This window comes from Acanthopagrus latus, chromosome 1 (assembly GCF_904848185.1).
Source record: "Acanthopagrus latus isolate v.2019 chromosome 1, fAcaLat1.1, whole genome shotgun sequence".
Lineage (NCBI taxonomy): Eukaryota > Metazoa > Chordata > Actinopteri > Spariformes > Sparidae > Acanthopagrus > Acanthopagrus latus.
Genome location: NC_051039.1, coordinates 27,729,669 through 27,750,683, shown reverse-complemented (window position 1 = coordinate 27,750,683; position 21,015 = coordinate 27,729,669). Strand labels below are relative to the sequence as shown.

The following is a 21,015-nucleotide window of genomic DNA, read 5'->3' as shown; positions in this document are numbered from 1 at the left end:
TGTGATTTATAACACACTATCTGCTACTAGTGGAGACTATGGAGACTGATCAGGTCAGCTGCATGAAGTACACATTGGCAAAAACATGCTGAGTAATCTTTAAAATGAGACTTCTGGTAAATGCTAAATGCACCGCCAGCAGTCTGACCTATCGATATGTAAACAAGAGGTAAGACACATATTTTAAAAAAAGATTTTTTTATTGGTTCCCTGGTGAGATAATTGATACAGTGTTTGCTGACTGTTATTCAGTGAACGAGCCATCATTAAGCCTTCTGACTGGGTGGGCATGGCAGGCCCAACTAGGCCCACCCACAGGTGGTCACTCACAGAAATTATAAGGCATGTCATGAATGGTTTTGAATAGTTGCAGTTATGTTTTTAGAAGTGAATGTTTATGGCAGCACCATGTAAAAGAAAAGGACATCCAGTGAGCAGAGAGGGGAAAAGAGCTGCGTTAACATGAAGTCAGCATACAGGCAACAGATCAGATCTCTCATGATGCAGACTCTCAACTGACTCTCAACACCTCCCCCGCAAGTGTCATTACAAAATTGTAAACTTACACTACCGTAGAAGAAAAAACCTTCATACAATTCATTAGCCTCATACTAATTACAATAAAATTTCGAATCACAACAGACTGTAGGGTTCTAATTAAACATAGATGAAGATTATGACAGATCCCAGAGCAGTAAAAGAGAAATCCCTCATAGTGGGAAATGATCTACAACATATTGTAGAGATACAGTACATACAAGTCATTACAGTATGCTTAATGATAAATGTCACCTCACATCAGTGTTTGCTTTCAATAAATGCCTCAAAAAGGGAGGCAACACAGTAAAGAAAATGTTTTTAGGTACAGTACAAAGTGATACAGCTTCATAAAATTTTCAATAGCACAGGTTATTGCACATTATGAGAGTCCTTCATTCATCCAGTTACTCATTAGTATCATAGATACATACACATGTTTACAAATATTTCTTGTAAAGCTTCTTTATAGTCTTCTGAAATAATCATATAACCCTCCCCCCCAACAAATAACTTTGCAAAATCACATTTCCTGCTGTCTTTCGATTATTTTTTCTGTGACTGAGATTCCTCGCCGTTCTGTCCGGCAAATCACCACAGGTCAGGCTCCACCCAGACGATCTTCTTCTGCTCCTCCCAGATGATCGTACGCAGCCTGGTCAGCAGGGACGCCTGGTCACACCAGGAATCTGGAGCCACATTGTGATACAGACAAGGCAGCTTGTCGAGCAGCGGCTCCTCGCTCCTTGAACACGCCAGCAACTGCTCCTCTGACTGGCCTTGACGCTGCAGCTTTGACCTGGAGATGTAGGGGAAATTTAGCAAACTTATTAATTCAAAGGTTTTTAATGTATAGGAAGAATGAAGAAAATAGAGTGAGGGGTCATTATTGGATCTATTTTCTGTTCAAATGTAGACAAAGTGACATCATATTAATACATTTCTTCACTGTTCCGATTGCGATTGCATTGACATAAAAGGAATTATTCCGAAATTTAAATATCAGCGCTTTGACGTCAGCACCACAGAGTCAGAGGGAACGTGTTTATATCTAGACATAGTTAGAACTGTCAGCGATCATACATGGAGAAGTCGTCAGTGAAGAGGCAGAGGAACCAGTTTTTCCTGCAGCGGGGCGGGGGTTGGGGGACATCAGTCAGGAAAACATAGAATTGAAGTAATGGTAATGGAAAAACTAGAATACCTTGAACATCACAAACTGATGATATGATACAGTGCATTCAAAATCATTTAAATCACACAGACGCAACAAATGACTGAAGAGATAATGGGGACATACTGTACAGCATATAAAGACTGATTAAGAATGAATGTGTGTAGAGTATGATATGTACTGTCCACTTGCTTATCAAATGTATCTCTAGAGTTTGGAAACTATGGCAGATATCAGTGAGGTCATCAGTGCACATTCCTCTCGCTGAGTGTTTGTAGTGATGATCTACACATGATATCAGAGTCGTCCGCACGTGCATAGCGAAAAAGGAGGAATAGATTTACCTGAGTTTACGTGCGCTACGTGCAGACTGGCCAATGAAGATGATAATGGGGAAGATCTCAGCCCGGTGCAGCCGACGCACGCAGTCCAGACCCAATGGCAGCACACAGTGAATCCCCTGTAGGACGAGGAGACAAAAAAAAATACTTTAAAACGGATTTTACAAAGCATTTTTAAATCTTAATTAAATGCTTACTTTTCAATTTAAGACACATACTTCTGAGTGGTAACCTACAGTCATGGTCAGCGGTTAACATAACACTACACAAACAGTATGTACATCGTGGCAGGCTTAGGTAATTATTTCTACAAATCTCATTTTTTCTGTGTTGGAATGAGTGGAAGGCAAACTTCTTTGTCACAAAAACTTTCATGAGATTTGGTTCAATAATGGATTTATTATACGTCTTCTGAAAATGTGACCAAATCTGCTGGCTCAAAAATCTACATGCAGCAACTTGAACGATCAATTTAGTTGATTATATTATAAGTTGTGTGAATCAAATTTACTTCATAGTGGTGCCTCTTAACTTCTTCTGAGATATTCTGATTGATAACAGCTGATAACATTTCATTACATTTTAATAGGGCTTGTTTAATACATCCACAATTATTGAATTAGAATCTTCTGGAGGACAGGTGTGAGTCCACACCGCCATTGGCTGAGAGGCTGCTGTGCAAGAAAGAAGCCCTGGCTCCAGACACAGCGTCTTAAAGATCGACTGAAGTTTGCTGCTGATCACATGGCCAAAGAAAAAATGCAATGGAGGAAAATACTGTGTTCAGTTGACACAAAGATTCAGTTGTTTGGCCGCAATGAGCCGCGATATGTTTGGGAGAGAAAGTAAGGCCTTTAACTCCAAGAACACCATCTCTACTGTCAAACATGGTGCTGGTAGTATTATGCTGTGGGGCTGTTTTGCTGCCAGTGGATCTGCTGCTCTCAAGAAAGTAAATGGAATGATAATGAAAGATGATTATCTCCAAGGTCTTCAGGAAAACCTAAAATCATCAGCAGAAGATTGGCTCTTGGGCCCAGTTGGGTGCTCCAACAGGACAATGATCCCAAACACACAGCAGAAGTGAGAAGGAACAGCTAAATCAGGCTAGAATTGAGATTTTGGAATGGCCTTCCTGAGCAGTTTGTGTTCCACTCATTCCATCACAGAAAGAGTCAGAGAGCTGTAGAAATCATTGGAACTGAAGACTGCCATGATGTGTCAAAAACAGGATCTGTGCCTGTGCTGAATGTTCTGACCTTCTTCATGACTTTCACGACCCCCTGCAGGGTGTAGCAGCAGTTTCTTCCCTGCTCACACTCCTCCAGGATCTCAGACCTCTGCAGTATAGCTGCATGCTCAGTGGAGCTCAGCACCTCTGTAGAACAGAGGGGTGGGGGAGGAGGGAGAATCAGAGAAGTAATGAGGCTGTATGATCAAGTGACAATGGTGAATATTTTCATAAACACATTTCAAACTTTATGGCAACTTTAGCTTTAATTTTTCCATTATTTCACTATAAAGCAATGAATCTCCATCTGTCTGTTATTTCATCTTCAGAATGGGGCATCTGAGCTACTTAGCAGGTTTGTTGCTGAGGACCCAAGGAATATGCAACACATTCAATATCAATATATTTTTAATAATCAACGCTGCTCTGTGTTGCATCGGGGGTATGGCTTCAGTGCTCTGGCTTCACGGCCTTGCAGACTGAAGCTTGTCTCACACATGATCTCAAGGGGAAGCAGACTTAAACAAAATGGAGTTTAATGTGGTGTGGGGTCTGGATGAGTGGGTAGACATGGTCAACACAGCTTGTTATATTCTTCAGTGAGAACTGGAGGTGAGATTTGAAGTATCTGTCAACAGTAGTAAGCTAGTTAACATTAGCATCAAGAGCTTGGCAGCACCGTCACACAAATGTCTGGTCAAGGTAGAGCTTTAATTCTGTGTAATGCTGAATACTTTAACAGATACCATGAATCCTAAGCTTTGGACAGGCACTGCACTAGTCTTTCATTTCTTCAGTATGTTATCGGACACATTTCTTAATTGTCATCATGACCTTGTAATGATCAAATTTTCCCACAAAGATCATTTGGTTTTTATTTGATCTTATCGCTGCAGAGAACATTGTCACACATTTCCTGTCTTTACAGCCTCAGTGATTTTTATTACTATTTATTCACAAAGTTTATTCCCATCCTTGTTTGCAGCAACAGACAAACAATGTGATCTGTCAAGTCAAACAGACTTATCTGTCAGCACAGGAAACTGCGTCCCTCCACCGTACCAAAAGATTTGTCTTCAACGACATATTAAATATGAACCGATATAAAAGCTAAATGCACAGCATCTCTTACCAGGCTCACAGAGCTCGAAGCCTTGCCAGCCTGCTAGTTTCTTATTCAGCGTGCGACCCAGGACTGTGGGCAGCAGCAGAACAGGCCTGCAGATGGGTGGGTAGTGGGGGGTTACCAGGGTGTAGGGCATGAGGGACACACAACATTTGGCTGCAGATGTGTCACCTACATAGGAAGTAATATGCACAGTGAGAAAGTTAGAGCCTTTCATCGAAAAAAACAAAACAACATGAAATAGGAAACAGGTTAATAGGCACAAGGCAGAGATAATAAAGGAAGATGTTATACTTCTGTGACTGTGCTCTTGCAATCTATTGTACCTGCATCGGTGCTCTTGGTCTTCTCCTCCTCCACACTGACCCACAGTGGGTTCCTTCCCTGGCGGCCAGTGCTGACAATCCTCACTGCTTTCTCCTTATTCTGGGCTACTGAACGCCAAAACTGGTAAAATAAGTTGGATAATTCCTGGAATTAGTTCACACTGACATTTTAGATGGGGTCACACTGATTGGCAGAATTTCAGTTTAAATTCACCTTTTGAGACTTCTTTTTTTGAAAGCTCATGTCTTCAATTGCTCGAATCAGAAGTCGCTGTGCCCTGTGTGATCAGGAAATCATTACCAATTTCCACTTTCAAGCACTGGGAGCACTGATTTAATTTCACTTTCAAGCATTCTGATAATTCTCACTTCCTACTCATACTGGCTGACACTGAACTGATCCTGCCCCCCACAGTTTTACTCTCTATCAATGTACCAACCTGTAATAGTTGGGCACAGTTCCACTCTGCAGGTCCAGCAGCTGACAGGGGTGAACCTGGCTGGCGTGCCATGAGTCCTCAGTGCCAGCGGGTCGTGTGTTGGTCACGTGAAGGATGTCATTGCAAGACACGGCCAGGGTTCCGTTGGGGCTGGCAGGGACGGACATGTTGACACGTACGTAGAAGGAGTCTCCGGAGGATGTCACATTGCTCTGCAGCTGATGCAGCAGTGCCTCATAGTCTGAGAAGGCAGAGATGGACACGATACCTGAAGCCACCGTATATCACATTTATCTCTTGCACACAGATGGTGGTAGGACTGTTACTCATAAAAGTAGTGTATTACACATTACTCGCTACTTTTTTAAAAAATTAGACAATTAGCAGAAAAGGCATGTTTGATCTGCCCAGTATGCATTTAATTGATACTATAGGAACAGTAAGGCATTGCAATATTGCTTAACAAGTGAAATACAAAATAACACAGACTAATGTTTTGTGCTAATTTACAACAGGCTGTGCTTGTATGTGACGCCCTTGTACACAAAAACAAACAGTTTAATAAAGCTATTCAATTGAGTTCTGTCTCGGTGTTGTGTACTTTGAAGAACACTGCAGCTCAGCAGTATTTTTTTTTGAATGATGCAATACAAAGACTCGCAAACACAGCGGGTTGATCATCAACATTACATCCTGTTACTATTTTTAACAGGTCACAGTTACGCGGGTCACCTCATGTGGCAGCTGGCCATCCCTTTAATCTCATGAGATACGGCCCGCTTCCGGCAGGTCCGATGTCTGGTGAAGCCATAAACATTTATTTCCAGATAATGCCAAGATGCACTCACTGTGATTTGTTATATCACAGTCCCGCCTTACGACGTTGCTCTTGCATGCATGTTTACATATGTTGCGTAGGTGTGTGTGTGCAAAAGCTATTTTTTTCCCGAAACATAAAATTGCAAAGTGTAAACATCCCTTGTTTTGTTCTTGGTTTTTCCCCATTATTATGTAATTTCATTAAACTTATTTTACAGCATGAGCACAAGTTGTCCCAGCGCTGCAGTAAGGCACTAAATGAATTTGTTTAGAAGATGTAGAAATTCTCAGTTATGGGAAATGTAGTCTTATATTAATTATTTTATAATGACACATTAAATTTGGATTTCAAAATGCTGAACTAGGAGAAATGTTTCAGAATGGGATGTAACGTCGCCACAAAAAAGTATACAGAAATGATTTATGATGAGACATACTGTCTTGGTAACAAGGAGCAGTAAGTGTTAAATGTGCTCGCTGTGGGACATACCATCCTGCCTGGGCCGAAGGGAGAGGTGACAGATGCCCGTGACCTGGCCGAGAGCCCACATAGCTTCTTCTAAAGTGGAATCCTCCAGCACCATCCTCAGAGCCTTCTGGTTCTGCTCGTACTGCACCTGTAGAAGAACAATACGATGAGAAACGTCCTCATGTAGGCAGAATGATTAGAATGAGCATTTAAAACACAGTCAAACCCACCTCCACTATCTGTGCCCCAGGGCTGATGCCGACAGTATGGGCAGCGCTCCCCTCTGTCACCTGGTGCACAAACACTCCGGTCTTATTGCCTCCTACCACTGCCAGCTGGCTGAGCAGGGCCTCTCCCTGTAAGGAGATGCTGAGCACGCGGCCATTGATGCGGATTGCTTTCTGACGAGAACGCATCAGGAAGGGAGGGGCTGATGTTCTTGACTCGCTGGTGAGAGAAGATTTTGATCACTGCAAAGATCATAGTCTCCTGATATGGAAAGGAAAAAATGCATTTCTGGCAGACCACAGGCAAAATCCATTCATACTTGACAGAATATACAGCTATATACAGCTATACACAGCGTGGTCTGTCAGCAGTAGGACAATGATTCAGTTTAGCTGTGGCTCAGTACTCTAGAGCATTGGATTTAAAATAAAACAATTTCTATGAGTTAAGGTTGCTAGCCGACAAGCTCAGTGATTCTTGGTGTCATTTGGTTGGTTATCAACTTCAGTCCAGACAGAAGTATCTCAACAAGTATCCGATGGATTGCCATGAAATTTGGTTAAGACACTGACTTTAGTGGTTCCCCTCTGTATTGCCACCGGCACGTTCACATTTTTGACAAAGTGAAATGTACTGTTCCAGCAACGGTACTGGATGGATTGCCATGAAATTTGTGATAAACTTAAAAACTTGAAACAACTTACTGTTCCTTTAACTTAAATCTAGTACCATCATTGGTCTAATATCTTTATTTCATAAGTAAAAAGCTGCAAAATGAATGACATTCCCATCAGTCTTAGTCTGAGCTAACTGTGATGTCACCCATTGGTTTGTGGACCACCGTTTTGAAGACCAGGGTTTGGAAGCACGGCCATGGCCATCATGTTTTTGTAGACAGAAGCGACCATATCTGGATTAAAGGGTGGTACTAGGAAAGATTATGATTGATGATTGATATGATGACTGAGATTTAGTGGAACATGCTGTGGTAACAACTTGTCAATCAAAAGGCAGCCACTCCTGAAAGCATACCAGCTTTATTGTGGTGACTGAGACCATAAACTCAGTGGGAAACTGTTCACTGAGGTAATAAATCATATAAGAACAAGGGTCATTCTGTACCTAAATACAATCAGACTTGTTTCCACAACCACTGGAATCGCCCCCAGCTGGCCATCAGAAAGAATGCAGGTTTAAGGCACTTGGACATTGGCTGTACTCCTTATTTTATAAGTTAAATGATGCTTATTAACACATTGATTGTTAAAACAATCATTATGAGCATGTCAGTGTTTACATTAAAGTACAACCTCACAAAATCTAAAGTAAACCTAAATAAGGTCATTGTGAATAATTAGTAGTTCATTTTTACAGGTAGTCATTTTTTGAAGTCAATGCCCTATAGATATCAGTGGACACTTCCCTGTTGAAGCTCTGCCAGAACATACTGCAGCCATGTTAACTTTTGCCCTAATCAAATGAAACACATGTTCTGTTGTTTAGATGGATTGAGGTCAGAGGACTGACTTGGCTGGTAAACAACGTTGCACTGCACACTGAATATTTAACAGTTAATAAAAGGTAATAAGAGTGACATCACTTGAGTCAGCGTCCTTTGGGACTAATGACTGCAAGTGTGAAAATGTTACAAATCTGTGAAAGTTGCATTCAAAGAAGGGAGCTTACGAGACCTCTGTAGCCTGCCCCTCTGATTGAGACTGAAGGCCCCAAGCTGCCACTCACATAGCACACCGGAATCTCCTACTCAACTGTTGACGGTTGAATTGCATTGTGGGTAATGTAGGAGCCAGGTTTTAACAAAAAAGAGGACTGTGCAAAATGAAAATAATGATATCCCTGGTTCTGCTGACAGAGATTCTGTAGTGAAACAATGCTAAAGGGGCAGAGCAGTGTTTTAAATGTGACAGTCACCACTTTAACCTCAGTCGATGTTTCATTTCAAATCCAGTGTGCCACTGAAAATGATACTGCCACACTTTCTTACGGTTAATCGCATATCAGGATTTATCATTTCATCTAGGTCAGCACATCTGCTACAAGGATGCGTTTAATTCAGTAGGGAATGATTATTGCTAGTTAATTTACAATATCTTTATTACCCTCTATCAAATCTATGGTATGGATTGCACGGCCTTCAGTTTACAGTATATCTCACATGTTCAAGTGGGCTGCTGTCTGTTGTATTTAATAACAAAACCTCAGTCAGTAATCTGAGAATCTTCATTCATAACAGTGTCGGTCCAGTGGGCTGCCTCACCTATCAGTGCTGGAGTCGTTAGAAGAGGAAAGCCTGGGCGTCTGCTTGTCTTTACTCCCCACTAAACAAAAGAGAGGCTGTTTAGTGATTTGGCATCAAGGTTGCTTCCCTGGAAATAATGTGCCGGAGTTAATGTATCACTTTACAGCCCTGGCAAGGGTACAACGCTGCACAATAGCTAATGAAAGGTCATGTCAAACAACAGCAAACCATCACCCCTCGCACCCAAAAACACAAACAGACTCACAGACACCCACTCAAAGAAAGAAAATTCACGTCTTTTCAATACGTACTGTCAGGGAGAAACACAAAGTCCTCCAACAGAGAATCAGTGTCCGCTGTCTCCAAGCTTCAAGAGAAAAAAACAAAAAGACAGCTACATGAAAACCTTGATCAGATTTCTTTCTGTCTGCAAAAACAACCACGTCCACAACCACCGACGCTAAGCTAGGTACTTGCATAAACAAAGTAAATGCTGTGACATGAGTATCTGCAGCACTACAATCAGGGACTGGTTTGGTGGGTAGGAATAATTATGGATGATGACAAAGCTGAATCTTTTGTTCACACTTTGAGCACTGACGCAGGAACTGAGGAGCCTGAATGAACACCTATGAAGTCTTTTGACCGTATGTTCCCTCTATTGTCTGTCTGGCTCCTCAACACCCTCTGTTTACAGCTTTCTCTGTTAACTTATGATCACACTTATTTGTATCTTTCTTGGTACCATCTGATCCCAGTTAAGGCCCTCTTATTTATGTTAATCACAATACACCTGGATGCCATCACGCCAACAGAAAGGAATGCAGAGGTCAGTAACACCATCAAGCCATCCTGTCTGGTGGGTCTGCTGCCAACAGCCTTGAACTAATAATCTATTTCTGAGAACATTAAGCATTAACACGAACACACGGCGACACTAACTGTGGAGGAACGCGGAAACAAACACACCTGCTGTCTGCATAGAGAACTTCCTCCCGTCTGCGGAGAGACTCTGGACCGGGGGGTTCTGCGTTTCGGGACCGGACACTACTGGCCACAACATCTTCACTCTGCACACATACGTATATATATATATATATATATACACATGGCATACATGAACACAACCAAACATGAATGCATGCTATTGTTTAAAAAAGTCTTAAAACCAATGACTGATAAAAGTAGATATAAAGTCTACAGGTGTGCAATGCAATAACATAGAGCTTTTGTACAGATACCAAAAATAACTTTTTTCAGTAGCTTAGTTTGAGAAATACAAAGTAAACTAAAGCATTATTTTACTTTAAGATAAATGATAACATTTACTATGTAGAACTTGTAGAAGGGTGCAGAATAAAAGCATGTATTTTCCTTAAAGGTGCACTATGTAGTCTTTGGCAAGACATTTTAATAAGAGGAGAAAGATCTTCATTGACAGATTTTTAATGCCTGAGCAAACTAAATAAACTAACTCTCTGCTTTGTTGATTAAATAAAATGAATAAACAAACTGACTTCATACTGTTTCACTTTGTTTATATTGGCTGTGGGGACCTCGTTTTCCCTTGAAAACATCTTGTTTATTCAGTTATTAATAAAATAAATATTTTGAAAATACTCTTCAGAAGTTTGTATTATTACCTTATTATACATTACAAATATTAAAATTCCGAGTTTGACTATGTTCCTCAAAAACTGCATAATGCCCCTTCACTAAACACGTTAGCTGGCTAGCGTTAGTTATGTTAACGTTAAGTAGCTAATGTTAGCAATGTTAGGTCATGCCACAAACTGGCTACCAGCTGAGGAGGCAGATGGTTTGAACAGCAGCAGAGTTCTGACATGAATGCAATGGAAGGGGCGAGGCGGATAGACACTTTTAGCGGCAGAGTGTTACCACTCATGCCTTAAAGAGCCTCACTCATTTTCTAAAACAGTTAGTCACTGCAGCAAACAGCAGTTAATGGTGTATTTGTTGGGATATATTTTCAGAGTCTGTGGGTATTTCCAGTGGTATATGTGGGTTTGACTCAAAGTAAACCACAATGCCCATGTTCATCACAATGAAGGAACATGTGACCCAGTGAAAAAGTTTCGCTCATTTGTGGGTTTTTTTTTAGAGATCTTTGGCACAAAGGAATAAGACACATGAGACTTCTGATACAAAGACAATATTGTTGGTGAGATTAATTTAGTGGTGGTTTTAGATTACTGTACTTGGTCAGAGTGAAAAAAACAACATATTGCTCAAAACCCAGAGGCTAGTAAAATAATGTGGCTGACCTCTGGATGGCAGGAACTGGGTGACATGGGATTGAGTGCATCCATGCGACGTAGTCTAGGACGAGATGGGAACTTGGAATCCTCACAGCTGGATCTTGGGCTCTCCCAGTCCATGTCCTTTGACACAAAAACATTGTGCTGCATTAACATTATAAGCTCTGTATGTGTTGTGCGTTCATTAGGAGCTGATACACTTTGTGTTTGTGTCAGAATTTACATCACAACTCGGCAGTTGTTCTATGGGGCTGTGTTTGGTCTGCAGGCTGAAGACTCGCTCTTGGACCTCCATCAGCTGACACCTCAGGGTGTCCTTCTCAGCCAGGACGCGGGCGATCATGGCCTGGGCCTCATCTCTGGACAGGTATGCCTAGAAGCAAAGGTTTGTTTCTACAAAGAATCCACTGTGCACAGTCACTCCTTGTGTACAATTCATACAATTCACAAGGCATTCTGTGTAGAAGCCAAACCACCATGACGGCCATTATTGCTTAACTTGTGAGGCACCAGCTGTAACTCAAAACGTGGCTATCCAAATGTCTTAGTCATTCATTGTTTGAATTGTTTTGAAGTATCGATGCACATGCCTCCAACAAGGAGGTGGTGGTATGCAGGTCGTTGTCAATGTGGCGCCTGTGGCTGGCAGCCTTATATCTTTTGACACAATCTTCTGAACATGACATTTTAGGAACAATGCATGAATGATGTTTGAGTCATAAACTTCTTTTTCTCTATAATACATGATAGAAAACCTCATACTGCAATCAAACAGTCAGTGGTACATATGAAGCTGCTATCTTAATCTTAGGGCCACGCTGCACCACCAGGTTTCTACCAGGGCTGGGCTGAGACTTATTGTCATTTTTGTTTTTATAACAGACCAGGAACAAAAAGTGGAACCATGCACTTCTACAGACAGCATATCGTGACTCAGACTTCCAAAAACAATGCACATGGCATACGGAAGTCATTCTATCTCAGTTGGTCTTTCATTTCAGCAGCATCGTTTCTACATATAATAGTGGGAAATAAAATATTTTGGAAGTAAACTTCTACATTTAGCTGGTTCTGCTCATCAAGTTAGTGCTATGAGAAATCAATAAATAAAATGAGATATTTAGGCCAAAATGAATAGAGGCCCCTAAAAAACTGCATACAGCCCAAATGTGAACTGCTGAATGAATACTCTTTACATAGGAAATTGACCCTTGAAACTGTGCATTTAAAACGCTCAACTTGACTGCATATAAAAGTGGTAACTAGAATGTACATTAGAATGGCATTTACACGAAGTGTTGTTGAGAAGTCCCTGCTCATTAAGCGCGGAACCACTGTACCAGTTGTGGCCGTATTTTAAACCCTATTGGGAGTTTCGAGTTTTGACCCTTTGAGGGTGTTGTAGCTTGAGTTAACAGTGTGAGTTCAGAAGTTACTAATTGGTTGTCTGTGCATATGAAATACTGCACATGCATATGCACAAGTTGTTTTATGGCGAGCTTGTGAAGTTCAATGGATTCTATGTTTGAATGATGTCATTGTGGTTACGATGATAATATCCCTGAGACTGTTATGTGTTGGCAGTGAGCTAACATGGACACACTTGAATAAAGTGGGCAGGGACCAATTACTTTTCCCTTTCACTGCATTAACGAGGGAGGAGAGCCAAGGGTTACTGACATAACACTCTATTATATGGAATATAGAGCTATTTGATACTTATTTTAATAAAGAATCACTCATTGCAGCATTAAGCTGTGGTGCTTTAAGAATAATTAGAAAATAATAAGAAACATAAGGATATATACTGCATTCACATGTCTCCACCTGACATGTGAGACATGTTAACAATGTGAAGTCAGCAGTTATTATTTGGTTTCCACAGAGATATGAAATTCATAGCAAGTGAAGTCAGGTGGATCGTTTGTTATACATAATACATCAGTGAATCGATTTTCTGTTCCCATCCCTGGTTTCCTCGGGAAGTGGGAGACAAGGGGGTGTTTGTTTGGCTGCTGGTTAATCCTACATGGTAACTGTAAAAGAAGATCGGGCTTTTCCAATGTCGGTTCAGTGATTTTCCTGTCGAGTTCTGCAAATTTCCGCTAGTACCTTTTTAAGGTAAAAACTCTCGCACGCAGTTCACCTCACCTGCAGGCAAGAATGAATTTTAATCACACAGTCTCTATACAAAGATCGAGATAGGCAGATAACCTGATGAAGGTTTTTGGAATGACATGTTGTTATTAAAATGAATTCTTGATTGCAAAAGTAAAAAAGCTACAGTATGTGACTTGCTTGTGGAGACCTGACAGCTGTTAGGGAGTGGGTGGATTTTTTGGTGGACAAGCCTCAGTAATGTTCAGAAGAGCAACTGGAATGCAACATAAAAGCTGTGTACAATATTTCCACCAGTGGAGGTTGACATTTGATAACGCCTGTCTGCTTTACATAGCAACAACGTGATGTGATGGGAGCTACGTTCCAGGCAAGACGTATAAATACAATCAAAAGCAGGAAATACTGCTTGGAAAGTTTGAGCGATGGGATCGTCATCGATCCCTTACCTGGTCTCTCTCTGCCTGCAGCTCTCTCATCTGGTTCTGGATCACAGTATTCTTCTGCTGGTGCATGTTACTGTCCAGGGTCAGCTGCTGCACCTGCAGGCTCAGGCACTCCTTCTGATCCAAGAGCTGAATGCAAACACACACACGTTACACCCAAGTGTTTTGTTTTTAAGACATCAGCAAGTTAACTGCTAAGCCACACATGAACATTGTTCTCTCTCAGGGGATGAAATGCTCAGAAAGCAGTTTTTACCCAAAAAAAAAAAAAAAACCCAAAAAACTTTTGCACGACATGAACGTGTGTAGCAGTGGGATATTCAAATGGCACTTTCCATCATAGATGTTTTGCTGAATTTGCATGGCATTTCCTGATCCATGATGAGTGAAGCACAGAAACACACACATACACACCCCTTGCTTCTCCGTGACCAGCTTTTCATTCTCCTCTCTGTAACACCTGAGATGCTCTGCAAGCTCCACCTGGCTGTCTAGGGCCTCAGCCAGGTCCTGGGCCAGGATGTCCTTATGAGCCTGACAAAGACACAGCAGTGACAGGAGATGAGACGCAAGCGTGAAGACACAGGTGGCTGTTGTATCATTCACTGTCTCGAGATTATCAGCTACCAAGAGAAAGATTAAATGATTAGTCTCACTGGGTCCAGTTTTTCCACCTTCACCTGCTGGCAGGGCAGACTCCTGACTTCCTGTTGCAGCGGTGGCCCCTCAGTGTGAGGGACACACCTGAGGGAGCGTCGCTTCTGGAACTCATTCTCCGTCTGTGTCTTCTGCAGCTCAGTCTGCAGCTGATACACCTGCCAAAGACAACAATACTGATGGGGCTGCAGCTATGATTATTCCCACTATCTATTTTTATTCTAATTCATTAATTAATGAAGACATTATTGTCTAAAAAATTATTAAAAAGATGTGACACTTGAAACTGTGTGTATTACCTTACGCAGTCCTCAAAGGTATTCAATATAAAAGAGAATAGCACCAGACATTTGAGCAGCTGGGTCTGGCTAATATTTTTTTTTCTTTAAATTACTTGAACGATAAATAGATAATCTAAAATTGTTAATTCCTTTTTTGTCAATCGACGAACTGAATCATCAAATACTTGTTTAAGCAATAAAGTTGCCGCGCTTTACATCAACAGTCAGGTAGGTTGGATCTGTGGTATGAAAACAAAATGTTACAGCTGTGACTCGAACAGAGCATCAGACGCTGTAAGACTTCAGAGTTTTTTTTTAAATCACAAAAAAACTCTTAATAGTCATGACAATCATATCTTTTTCTCCAAGATACGTTATTTTGAAGGAGACTGTTTCCATCTGAATCAACCATATGAAATGTGATATCTGGAATAAATGCAGAATGCTTTTATTCTCAGACAACCAGATTGGTTTAAAGAAATGTTTGAAATATTTTTATCCAGATTGTCAAAATGTTTTTCTTGTACATCTTTTTTTCTGACTAAAAATACATCTCCCCACTCTAGTGAGCGTTACTCTCCAAAGAAGTGATCTAAACTATTTATCAGCCCCTCCGTGATGGGTAGACATCTCTCAAACTCTGTGCCCCCTGACTGAACTGAAACCCAGTGTATGGTCTGCACGCCCGAGCTGAGGTTCCCCGAACGACATTACTGAAAGCCACAACCGACATTATGCAAATCTTTACAGAGGCTGTATTCAGAGGGCCTCCCCAGCCGTACACAGGACAATCTTTTCAATCTACATCAAGATACGAAGCTCACATTTCACTTCTCTAACCGTGACCTTTTGAGGACTTTCCCTGGAGATCACAGTTTTGTGTTTCAGGGAGGGGAGACTCATTCTACGTCATTTCTGACCTTCAGTCAGTCACTTCAGTCAGGATCACTGACCTGCAGGTTGAGGTCATGGAGGCGCATGCCCACAGCGGATTTCTCCTCAATGGCCGCCGTGTAGCGCATGTACACGTCACACTTCTCATCCTTCAGCTTGGTGACCTCATGCTGCAGAGAGCACAGGTGTCTCCGCATGCGTTCGTTCTCCGACTGAAGGCATCTGGACTTCTCCTCCTGCCCCATTAACTGCCTGATATTGGACTCCAGGGAGGCACAGCGTGTACTCATTCTGTTGGCCTCGCAACGCGCCTCCTGGAGCTCCTTCTGCATCCCTGTTACTGCTCTGATCAGATACTCAGTCAGCTCAGAGTATTTTATCAGGCCTGTGGGGAGAGCAACACAAGTCACACACATGCCAAGAGGAACAAAGAGACAAATCTTCAAATGTGACCTAAAAGCCACTGACCACTGAATCTTGAAGGCTCGGTGCTGGGTTTGCGCCCAGTGACCTGGGTGTACAGGGTCGGGTAGTGGATCATCAGGCTCTCCAGCAAGGCCACAGCACCGTTCCTTCCCTGGGTCCTCAGCAGATCCAACATATAGCCTGAAGACAGCAGAGAAAAATTCTTACTCCAATGCTAAACATTCAGTCAAATCAATCTAAAGATATGATGATCATTAAAGGGTAACTCCGGCAGTTTTACACATTAAAGTGTCTTTACAGGTCTTTTGGGGTACTACTGCATGTGTCAAAAACTAGTATCAAGATTTAGATGGCATCGGTGGAATCTGCATGTAATTGCATCCAGTGATTAGTCATTAAAATGCATTGTGGGTAATGTAGGCACCAAGATTTAAAAAAGAAGAATGTGTGGAATAAAAAGGTGGAATATTGATTTTGATCATTTGTTTTTTTAAAACTGCCCATAATGAATCCAAGTCTTATAGGAAAGCAGTGTTTGACCACATGACTGTTTTTCCAAACCTGGCACAACAAACACTACCCACAATGCAGCGTAATCACTAGAGAGAATTGATCAGATTACCTGCAGATTACATTGTGTACATCACATTTAACATATGCAGTAACACTCCTCAAGACCTGTAAACACACGCTGTGTAAAAGTGGTGGAGTTTCCCTTTAAATTATTGATCAAACCAGCAAGGAAAAAAAGAGTTTCCTCTTATTTCAGAAGTCAAAGCTCTGACTTTTCCTTTCGCACTAACAGTAGCTATTGGCAATTTGAAAAAAAAACATCTTGATAAACAGGAGAATCACACTCTCAAACATGTTGGTTTTACTAATAAAAAGATGTGCTTTGTACAAAAGAGTTGCCGGAATTGGCTCTTTCTCTCAACGAGGTGCTCAACAGTCAGCGCAAACAAATCAGAAGCAGTACCAGAGGACAGAGTGGTATCCACTCAAACACTACAAACTGGGTCAGACTACAGTACTTGAAAAACTCCATGGAGAGGCTTTCAACCAGCTTTACAATCCAAAGAGCAACAAGTTCAGTCAGAAGTCTCACTCGTTCTCATGCTGCGGTTGGTGAGGTTGTGGCAAGACACAATCTCGTCCTCGTCCATCTCTGTGAGCACCCTGGCCTGCCTCAGGTACGGGATCAGGATGCACGGACGCACCCCCAATGAGATCCGGTGGCGGTTGTCGTTGATCAGCTCCCACAGTTCCTCCTCGCCCATCTCTTTCAGGTCCCGGCCCTCAGGAACACACTCCCCTGCCATCCTGAGTGTGCTCTGTGTGTCTGTGTGTGTGTCTGATAGCGAGATGGTTGCCTGCTGCCCTCGCTGCAGAGACACCTGTCACACACTCATTCCTGGCAGAGAGCAACAGGCTGACTAGAGGAAGGGAAGCAGCATAAAAGGGCCGGGCTCTTTCCACGCCCCACGTGGGTGTTTGTTACAAAGCATGTGTGTGTGTTTACGTGTGGGTGTGTGAGAAAACCTGTAGGACAAGACCTCTATGAAGCAGAGCAACAAGGGGCGGGTGAGGCCGGTGCAAACACATGCTGGTGGCAAACAGAGCTGAAAAACAGGCTTTCACACACATTTCAGACACACGCACACACACACACACACACACACACACACACACACACACACACACACACACACACACACACACACACACACACACACACACACAAAATACATAAGTCAGTGAGCCACACATATTGGTCTTTCATTCACACTCTTTATAATGTATGTTTGCTTACAACAGCCCATTCAGAACCTAATTACATCACAGCTCTGTCTCATTGCATCATTGCCTGGTGCAGAGTCAAACCACAGCCTGAACGAACAAAGATGATCACTGACACAAACACATCCGACGACACGAGAGCTCACCTTAATAATTCCTAATCACAGTTGAGCAAATACACACACACACACACACACACACACACACACACACACACACACACACACACACACACACACACACACACACAGCTAACGGAAGCAAACACTGGCATGTAAAGTGCAAAGTCCTCTGTTGAAAACAAAGGAAATAAGGGTGGGGGCGTAGCAGACGTGTGTTGTCAGCATGAGGTCAAAGGGTTTCTCACACTGTTGGCTTACTCACCGTCTTTGAGTGTGAAGTCACTGTTTATGGTACTGTAAAGACTCTATGCAAACAAACAGAAAATTAAAAGGGCAAGCTTACTGTAAATGATGTACCATTAAGACTCTGGAGGGTAAAGGAAGTCTAGTGCGCTCACCAGCGACAGGAAATATGGAAACTAAAACCAGTACATCTTTTATCTACTGAACTCAATTAAAGAGTAATGGAATAATGAATAGTGCTGAACAACCAAAGGACACAAAAATGTCATAAAACTCTGCAGTATAACTGTACTGCTCGGCACAGCGGTGCGTCGTCTAACTAGTTTGTATCAACAACAAAGAGCATTAATATGATCTTCCTGAAAAAGAGCTGCTGCCTACAGTCACGATCAGATACAATCTAGAATTGTGTAACCGGACCAGCCAGTCAACATCTGAGAGCCTGCTTATCTATCTGCATCATATCATTTCATACAGTCTGGCCAATTGAACACTACCAGGGACTTCCCCGTAGTACGTCTACGATAACGTATGAGGAAAAAGTGCAGTAATAAAATATGAACAGGTGGAACAACTGAAAAACATATTTACATCCACCTCCTCAGATATTTAGCTGCACAGGAGGAAGGAAATAAGAACTTGGTATTTTCACCACAAAGTTCTCCTCCACGAAAATACATGACCTCACTGCGGGGGATTACATGACACATACTGATTTACTACATGTTCACTAAGACCACATGAATACCAAAGCCTTCTACAGGGAGGTCAGCCGTGACTGACAGGGCTGGAGGGAAAACACACCAGCTTGGTTAAGTCCTTATAGAGTGTGAACAGGCCTCTTGACTTCAAGATGAGCACAAACATTCTTTGTATGAAAAAAATACATTTTAATGCTAACAAGCAGTTACAGTTTATGTATTGACTTATATTTTCTGAATAAAGCAGAGAAAAAAAACCACTAAAATGGTAAGTGTGATAAGACATTTTGACTACCAGTTGATGGGGTATAGTTTTGGCATAAGTAATTAAAACTATATTTATGAGGTAAAACAATGAATGAACAAGCCGTTCTCAGAGGAAAATAACATTTCCAGAGCACAGTTTGAAGTTTCTCTTCTGATTAAAATGTATTCCCCAAAACTACATGGCACGCCTTTAAGGTTTGAGATGGTGAATTTTTGCAGTGCAGCTCCTTAAAATGAGTCTATGTAACTTTTGCTTAAGTGCAGCCATTGTGACCAAATACAGCAGTAACAAATTCATCTGAAAAGTACCGTGACAGTTACAAAGGCATAATATCAGTCAGTGAATTGACTCAGTGGTGTCAGCTACATCAGCAGCCCATCTGAAGTTTGCTAACTTTAGTATCAACAAGCTTCTGGTCACAATAGAGCAAGATAAGGTGTATTTTATTTTTTATGAACTCAAGAAAATTGCTGTGTCTTCTTTCAGGCTGTTTCAATTTGTAATCCATTCACCACAAAGTAATCCATCTCCGGACTGGACCTGGTTTCGATCCAAGGAGCAGCTGGACATTATTATTTGACTGCAATGGTTCACAAGTTTCCTCAAAAGATGACAAAGACATTGAAATATTCGACGGCCCAGGTGAACAATTCAAAATGGCCAGCATTTACACATGCTTTTCATTTTCATTAGCATAACGTTAAGATGATAAAACGTGGAACTGTAACTTTGCCTAAAGATATGAGCAAGGAAATGCATGGTATCTATAACAATGGATCATGTGTACCTGTATTCCCTCAGTGATTGCGGATTTGTTGTCTCCGAGTTTATATGTATGTCAGATATTTAGGTGAGAAAAGCGTGAGAAGGAGTAAAAGGAGCCGCAGTTCTTTGTATTAGCTGCCTGTTAAGCCCTGCTCCCCCGGGTGCTGTGGAAAACCCAACACGACAGTCACAGCATGAGATGGAGCCGGTTCCACAGCATTGCATGCACAAGGTTTGTTGGCCACCCTTACAGTAGCATTGTATGTGTAAGTGTTGAAGTCGCTTGACGTACAGCATACGTGATGCCGTCAAGGACACAGTCTTGGGTCAGCTTTGTAAAACTGCCAGATATTGCTGCATAATTGGCATATGTTATTAATCTCAGGGCAGATATGGTGTCATACAAGTTCACCCAACTTGAATAGAAGTAATTTCCAGTGTCAGTCATGATAGGTGTGATTACTTTGGTTCCAAGCCAAAGTACAAAATAATCTCCACCCATGAATCACACCAAACACCAGAGTAATTAAAAGATATTACAGATTCCAACTCTAATTGATTTCAAGTCATTAAACAGAATAATACGGTCCTGTCTCATCAGCTACAGCTTACTGTATGTAAAGTCATTTCCATGTACCCAGAGTCCTTTGTTCCTAGGGCCCTACGTTCCCAGAGCTATTTTGAACGTAGAACTTTGAAAACTTAGGGCCCTGGGAACATAGGATCTTGGATTATTGATAGGCTCCCCAAAATGTGTGGAATGTGCTGTGTCCACTGCAGCTCTCTGTAGACCAACACCAGGTCAAAGCAAATCATTTGATCACATAATCACATCTCTGTAAAGGATAGGGAGAAAGTAATACAGCATTATCCCAAACACCCTTTCTCAACATATTCTGGGATGGGAGTGAAACCTCAGAGGCACCATACTTCCAATCAACCATCCAGATATGTCAATAGTTTTTAAAATCAGAAAATAAGACATTTAACATCATGAAATATGATCATATTGACCTGGCATATGACTTAAAGAGCTAAACTGTGCTGCTGTCTTCCCTTTATTTAGC

General features: G+C 41.7%; 1 protein-coding gene across 2 annotated transcripts; it reads right to left on the bottom strand.

Annotated features, from left to right (window-relative positions):
- Positions 1-206: 206 nt before the first annotated feature.
- card14 (caspase recruitment domain family, member 14) lies at positions 207-17,723 on the bottom strand. Of its 2 annotated transcripts, none has more exons than XM_037116327.1 (20): positions 17,158-17,723; positions 16,095-16,232; positions 15,686-16,011; positions 14,451-14,609; positions 14,209-14,328; positions 13,798-13,923; positions 11,454-11,603; positions 11,237-11,353; positions 9,921-10,021; positions 9,263-9,318; positions 8,970-9,030; positions 6,694-6,910; positions 6,485-6,611; positions 5,176-5,416; positions 4,950-5,013; positions 4,736-4,856; positions 4,416-4,580; positions 3,312-3,430; positions 2,056-2,171; positions 207-1,336 (listed from the first exon to the last, which is right to left on the bottom strand). In XM_037116327.1, the coding sequence occupies exons 1-20, from the start codon at positions 17,369-17,371 to the stop codon at positions 1,129-1,131; spliced, it is 2,946 nt and encodes a 981-aa protein (XP_036972222.1). In that variant the 5' UTR covers positions 17,372-17,723; the 3' UTR covers positions 207-1,128. The 2 variants fall into 2 exon arrangements, with proteins under 2 accessions (XP_036972222.1, XP_036972230.1); XM_037116335.1 differs by having other exon boundaries at positions 14,475-14,609.
- Positions 17,724-21,015: the final 3,292 nt, after the last annotated feature.